Below are 7,483 nucleotides of genomic sequence, written 5' to 3' on the forward strand. Positions count from 1 at the left end.
ATTACATATCTACAACTAGTGAAAAAAACTCACCTGTAGATAGTTTTATCACTTTCTACCTAACTTAGACCTTAATATTTAGTGCCTGGGCGACCGAGCTTTGCTCGGGCTTAAACTCGATAATAAGCGTGTTTCCAGTCCAGAGATAAGAGCAAGATAGATCGATTTGTCATCCCCGAAAACCCCTACATAGCAAATTTTATCGAAATCGTGGGAGCGTAGCGTAGCTCACGCATCCTCTCGCTAATTTAGCGAGCGTGGCGATCCGACGGCCCTTTTATATCCTCCGCGAACCTCGCTCTAGTTGCGCATTGTTTATTTTTTTATATATACAAGCAGGATGGATTTTAACCCATAGTATGTAGATGAGGTAGATGACTATTGTTCCATTCCTGCTGGCTCGTGCTGAGGCACCGACTTCGAGCTATTACAAGTAGGTACCTAGAAAATATTTTTAAGGGTTTTGTAGTCGGTTCCATTTTTTGATATTTTTTTGGAGTCTGTTTTACTTTTTTGCCAAACATTTTTTTTATTGCAGATCATTTTAAGATCTATAATTTTTGGCTCGGCTACTTTTTGATAAAACTTACCGTTTTCGGAAAAAAAAAAGAAATAACCTTAAATTTTGAACTTTGTCCCCGAATAACTTTTTGCACACATGGGATCAATGGGTACTTTTGACACTATTCCTAATGGTGTACCCAAGGTCTCCACCAAAATTCAGCTTTGTCGGAATTTATGGAAATTGAAATGTATATATTGAGCGGAGTAGAGGTTGCTCACATAATCTCGTATGTCAAGGTGTTTCGGCAGACACAGCCTTTATTTTTAATAAAATATATAATTATTTTGGGTTTCGTACCCAAAGGGTGCCAACGGAACCCTATTTATTACTGAGAATCCACTGTCTGTCTGTCCGTCTGTCACAGGACTCTCTCTTGAGCCGTAATAGCTAGGCACTTGAAATTTTCACAGATTATGTATTACAGTGGCCGCTACAACAACAAATACTAAAAATAAAACAAAGTTACAAATTAAAGGGGGTCGTCATACAAGAAACGTGTTTTATTCAGCGGTTTTTGATTGCTAGGCTGCCAAGATGACGGCTGTCAGTTGGTAGGGGCAACGGCCGTGACCCTATGTTGTTTAAATACTTATTAATTTGCGATTTTATTAGTGCTATTTTATAAAACCTTCGATAATTATATTAAAGGGCAACACACACAGAGAGCGGGCGCGGGTCGGGTCGTGTCCGCCGCGGGAGCCGCGCGGTTCGTTGTATTCACACAGAGAGCGGGTCGGACCCGCGACGGGCCCGCAGCGGCTATCAATGTTGCCAGTTTAGTGACTTTATCCCTAGAAGTGACGGCTTTTGCGACCAAAAAAAAGTTTTGACTAAAAAAAATGGTTTATCTGACGACTACAAACAAATTAAAACAGTTCTAGAATCAATAATAAGAATAAGAATAATTTTATTTTCTCAAACATGCTCGGAAATGTTTGCGTTAATGTCACGAAATGGAGACATGAAGTTTCTCATTTATGGCTCCCTACCACCTCCCTACATAACTTCTTGGCCTAGGCCATGAAGTATGTATGAAAATCCATTATTGTCCGCTGCTCTAACTTTTTAATAGTACATTACTGCAGATGCCATGAAGTAAGGGATTGATGGACGAGTTCGGGGTAGACGGCCGAGTCGTAGACGAGGCCGGATAAAACGAGTCCAGCAATCCCTGTTCTGGCCGAGGCTTGTATAGTGCTTTTCTCAAACAATGTGAGGAAATATTTCATCCATCCATCCATCCATCGCATCGCATCGCATCGCTTCGCATTGCATCGCTTCGCTTCGCATCGCATTGTATCGCATCGCATCGCTTCGCATCGCATCGCATCGCATCCCAGTATCGCAAATGCTTACAGAGTAGTGGTGGTTGGCTGTTCGTAATTTTTCCTTTGTCAGTTTAATGTTAGAAAGCAAAATTAAAAAGTTAGAGCAGCGGACAATAATGGATTTTCATACATACTTCATGGCCTAGGCCAAGAAGTTATGTAGGGAGCCATAAATGAGAAACTTCATGTCTCCATTGCGTGACATTAACGCATACATTTCCGAGCATGTTTGAGAAAAATTGTTTACTAACATTAAACTGACAAAGGAAAAATTCACTGCAACAGTAGTGGTACTCTATAAGCATTTGCGATACTGCGATGCGAAACGATGCGATGCGAACTATTACTTATGTTGTGGTTCCGTAGCCGAAATGGCAAAAACGGAACCCGTATAGTTTCGCCATGTCTGTCTGTCTGTCCGTCCGCGGCTTTGCTCAGGGACGATCAATGCTAGAAAGCTGTAATTTTGCACAGATATATTAGTAAACTATGCCGACATAAAAACTTAAATTTAAAATTTAAAAAACCCCCGACTTAAAAAACGCCAGCAAAAATAAAAATAAAAACGCCCGAAAAAAACGCTGCTTGAAAAGACAATTAAAAAGTAAAAAATAATTATGCGCTACCTAGCTGTTGCCCGCGACTTCATCTGCGAAGAATTCGTTTTATCTCTATCCCGCGGGGACTATGCTGATTTCCCGCAAAATTAGCCTAAGTTAATTTAGTATAAAGTATCTAGTAATATTTTTTTATCTAAGCGTTGTCGGTGTCGGGGGACCGCTAAGGTTAACATGAAACTATGTTGTATTTTTTAAAGTATTATTTTTTACTTTTTAATTGTCATTTCAAGCAGCGTTTTTTTCGGGAGTTTTTTTATTTATTTTTGCTGGCGTTTTTTAAGTCGGGGGTTTTTTAAATTTTAAATTTAAGTTTTTATTTCATGTTTTTTAAACTTTGATATATATATTTTTAAACTGTACTAGTGTGTTGGATATCCTGGCTGCAGCATCAGCTCATCTTGTTGCCACCATTGCATTGTATGTAGAATCAAATACTGATCAAAAGGAATCAAACACGACATATCTGCTATTATTTTTCCAAGAGTATACTAGTGTGCTGGATATCCTGGCTGCAGCATCAGCTCGTCGTGTTGCCACCACTGCATTGTATGTAGAATCAATTACTGATCAAAAGGAATTAAACACGACAGATCTGCTATTATTTTTTCAAGAGTATACTGGTGTGCTGAATATCCTGGCTGCAGCATCAGCTCGTCGTGTTTCCACCACTGCATTGTATGTAGAATCAATTACTGATCAAAACGAATCCAAACACGACATATGTGCTATTATTTTTTATAGAGTGTACTAGTGTGCTGGATATCCTGGCTGCAGCATCAGCTCATCGTGTTGCCACCATTGCATTGTATGTAGAATCAAATACTGATCAAAAGGAATTAAACACGACATATCTGCTATTATTTATTCAAGAGTATACTGGTGTGCTGAATATCCTGGCTGCAGCATCAGCTCGTCGTGTTGCCACCACTGCATTGTATGTAGAATCAATTACTGATCAAAACGAATCCAAACACGACATATGTGCTATTATTTTTTATAGAGTGTACTATTGTGCTGGATATCCTGGCTGCAGCATCAGCTCATCCTGTTGCCACCATTGCATTGTTTGTAGAATCAAATACTGATCAAAAAGAACCCAAACACGATATATCTGCTATAGTTTTATTAAGAGTGTACCTACTAGTGTTCTGGATATCCTGGCTGCAGCATCAGGCCGAGAATTCCATAATCTTGCATAGCTATATAGCATACATGGGTGTTTCAAATTTTAGGTCCCAAATATGTTTGAAAGTAAAGTAAATATCCATTATGCGTCTAAGATTCCTACCGCAGCGAACAAAAGATCTGATGATCTTGAAACGGCTGAACCGATTTTGATAAATCATGTCTAAGATCCATCGCTAGAAAACCAGCTTTCAAATAAAAAAACCGCATTCAAATCGGTTCACCCGTTTAAGAGCTACGGTGCCACAGACAGACACACAGACACACACACATAGCGGTCAAACTTATAACACCCCTCTTTTTCGTCGGGGGTTAAAAATAGTACAATTAAAAATTCAAAAAAAGTTTTTTTTAGTGTACCTCCCATATACGTAAAGTGGGGGTGATTTTTATTCTCGTCCAACCCTATAGTGTGGGGTATCGTTGGATAGGTCTTTAAAACCATTAGGGGGTTGCGAAAACGATTTTACGATTCAGTGATCTGTTTGCGAAATATTCAACTTTAAAGTGCAAATTTTCATTAAAATCGAGCGCCCCCTCCCCCCCCTAAAATCTAAACCGGTGGGTAGAAAAATTTGAAAAAAATCAGGATGGTAGTAAGTATATCAAACTTTCAAGGAAAACTATAGCGGCCAAGTTTGCTTGAGAATTATTAGTAGTTTATAGCAGCCCAAGGTATAAAATATACCTAAACTTGGGAGATTCCGTATAAAATACGAAATCTAGAAAAATATTACTTAATTTTTTCGTAATGGCTACGGAACCCTATTTTGGGCGTGTCCGACACGCTCTTGGCCGGTTTTTATAGTATTATTTTTTCGGCATAGTTTACATACTCGTATATATTCGTGTAAAATTACAGCATTCTGGCATTGATACTCCCTGAGCAAAGCCACGGATGGACGGACAGACAGACAGACAGACAGACAGACATGACGAAACTATAAGGGTTCCGTTTTTGCCACTTTGGCTACAGAACCCTAAAAAATACTTGTCCAATATATTCCTATAACGTAAATGACGGACTATATAGTTTTTTTTTATAGTGACCAGAATAGCACTCGCAAGACACCCCATATTTAAAATAACTCACATCATTGACTTAGGAGAAGGATAAATAAACAATTATACATGTTTTTAACTTTTTATAGTCATTTTGCTTACAACTAAACAAGCTTAGTAAAGCTTCTGTTGGAATATAAAAACTTCACTATGAAGCTTCCTAGTCGAAGAGACCTGAAACAAAAAGAAAATATATGCTAATACTCAGTTAAAGATATGAATGAAAGACAAAATAATATAGAGTAGATAATATAATTTAACATACATTGATGAACAAAAGAAAGCAATGAAAATATAAGGTTTTATGATATACAATATATATATATATATATATATATATATATATATATATATATATATATATATATGCAGTCATAAGTAATTTTATATGTAATGGGCCAAATTTTGTGCCGCTGAATATATTTTCTAATTTGGCTTGTATGTATTTGATGGCACAGTTAAGATCATAAATATCATTAGCCATGAAGTGAAATATTTTTTTTATTATTTATTATCTGAAATTCGAAGCCTATAGATACATGCTGCATATTTTGTATGTGTGGAATGTTTAATAAGTAATTTTTGTATTAAAACATTTCCTTGTTTGTTATCTTGCCAAATTGAGTCAAGTAGATTGAAATTCAAGTTTCACATTATTGCACCATTATCTGGTATCAACATCCCATGGTTTTCTTGTTTTTGTTTGTGCACTAACAAAGCATTTGTGACAAACGCACATATGACACAATGTTTGACCTATTGATAGAATCTTGTACCAAAAGTGTGCTGTTAAATTTCGAAAAAGCTACAATGACAGTCTTTGATCAAATTTTGACACTTGTTTACAAGGATGCCATTTTGGTATGTTCCCACTAGTTCCATTATAGGACTCTATTATAGTACTGTCAATGGAACTACACCGCCATTTTCAGTTCAATATTATTTTTCATTAATCATGTTTTGAGTATTTAAAAAAAAAAAATACGCTCACAGTTATCCTAACACCCTCCTCGATTTGCTTGTCGTCGCTCTTAACTGGACTTTGTCACACGTTACATTTCTGTTGCTATACTTATTACAAAGCTCTTATTTATAATTAGTATTGCAAATTGAAAAAATGGTGTGCAACTCTTGCACTGACAAAACATTATTTGTTTAATAGTTGTTTGACTTAGTTAAAGATTTGATAAATGATAAGTTTTCCAAACGTTTTGATTCATTATGATATTCTGCTTTATAATAATTTGACCAAATGACACATTGCCATACAAAAATTGGGTAATAGTTGTCACAGTGAATCATCGGCGAAACGTTGGTTGCCAAGTGATATTCGGCCAAAGGAATTTCTGCCGTTAAAGTTTTTGTGATAATAATTAAGGCTGGTAGTATATGTCAGATTTTTCGATAAGTACGACAGTCTTTACTGGCAATTTTTTTTTTCTGACATTATTATGAGTACATTTTACCCGTGCGAAGCCAGGTTTTCATCTAGTAATATAAGTATTCTTGCGCCTGAATTTGATGGACAGATGGTATGCTTGCTGGACATATTATAGTTAAGACATGTATGTTAAGGGTCTAAGGATTTAAACCAATTACTAAAAATCAGACATCACATAATAATAGATAATAATAAATCCCGCAATCAGCACATGGATAGATAGTGCAGGAACTAATATTAAAAGAGTATTTTGCCTTTAAATTTTCTGTCTGGCTAGAAATTGGATATAGTCCCAAGAGAAGGATCATAAATTTGGTCTTGTGCAGACAGGAGTATAACCCAGTGTTATGTTTCAAATAACTTACCAAAGCCCATGTCGTCATCGGACTCCTCGGGCTCCTCCTCCTTCTTTTCTTCCTTCTTGGCCTCGGCGGGAGCGGCGGCGGCGGCGGCGGCGGGCGCTGCGGCCGGCGCGGCACCCACGCCAGATCCGATGTTGGAGATCAACTCGCGTACGTTCACGCCCTCCAGAGCCTTGGCGAACAGACCAGGCCAGTATGGCTCTACATCAACGCCGGCGGCCTTCAGGATGGTAGAGATTTTCTCACCCTACACAACAACATTTACAATAACATTAACACGTGAATTCATTCAATGTCAGAAATAAACACGTGAAACTCAACATTTACACGCCTTGCCAAGGAAGAAGGACTAAAATTAATATTTTGCGTCGCAGATATGGAGATTAATATGGATGTAAGTAATTCGCACATAACCTAAAACATCTTAATAGCGTCTTTTAAATAATAAGATTAAATACTTACGGTAACGGCGACATCATCATCAACCAAGATGAGAGCGGAGTAAACACAAGCTAATTCAGCTTTTGATGCCATTTTTATTTGATATTTGTGCAAGTCGCCTTGTGGCCTTAGCTCGGTGAGAACAAGCACGTCTGACTTCACGATTCAAAGAGAAGGAAGGAAGGTGATCAGTCAGAGTCTGACTGTCAGACTGTCACCAACTGACGTTTACTTTTACTACAATGTTGCCACTTGCCAGTACTAACCAGAACCCGCCCCCAACCCGCCTCAAACTATGTACATCACTTTATAATCATTATGACAAATATGACAATGTTTCTTTCGTTTATTTCATACTATTGAAATGGGATAAGGATAATTTTAAATTCGTATGAATCATGTGGCAATCATAAAGCTGCAGACGAGACACTGTGTTTATTTTTTTTTAAATGACTGATAATAAAATTAAGATGTTTGTA

The 7,483-nt window shown here is 37.4% G+C and overlaps 1 protein-coding gene across 1 annotated transcript; it reads right to left on the reverse strand.

The window, feature by feature from the left end:
* Positions 1-4,830: 4,830 nt before the first annotated feature.
* Positions 4,831-7,189, reverse strand: RpLP1 (Ribosomal protein LP1). Its single transcript, XM_074091412.1, has 3 exons — positions 7,026-7,189; positions 6,567-6,810; positions 4,831-4,934 (listed from the first exon to the last, which is right to left on the reverse strand). Exons 1-3 carry the CDS (start codon positions 7,095-7,097, stop codon positions 4,921-4,923), a joined length of 330 nt encoding a protein of 109 aa, XP_073947513.1. The 5' UTR covers positions 7,098-7,189; the 3' UTR covers positions 4,831-4,920.
* Positions 7,190-7,483: the final 294 nt, after the last annotated feature.

Source organism: Choristoneura fumiferana, chromosome Z, assembly GCF_025370935.1.
Source record: "Choristoneura fumiferana chromosome Z, NRCan_CFum_1, whole genome shotgun sequence".
Taxonomy (NCBI): domain Eukaryota; kingdom Metazoa; phylum Arthropoda; class Insecta; order Lepidoptera; family Tortricidae; genus Choristoneura; species Choristoneura fumiferana.

Coding starts and splice junctions, on each gene's coding strand:
- RpLP1 (XM_074091412.1), bottom strand. CDS start 7,097: ATGGCATCAAAAGCTGAATTAGCTTGTGTTTACTCCGCTCTCATCTTG. Junction 6,811..7,025: donor ATGATGATGTCGCCGTTACC/GTAAGTATTTAA, acceptor GTTGTTGTGTAG/GGTGAGAAAATCTCTACCAT.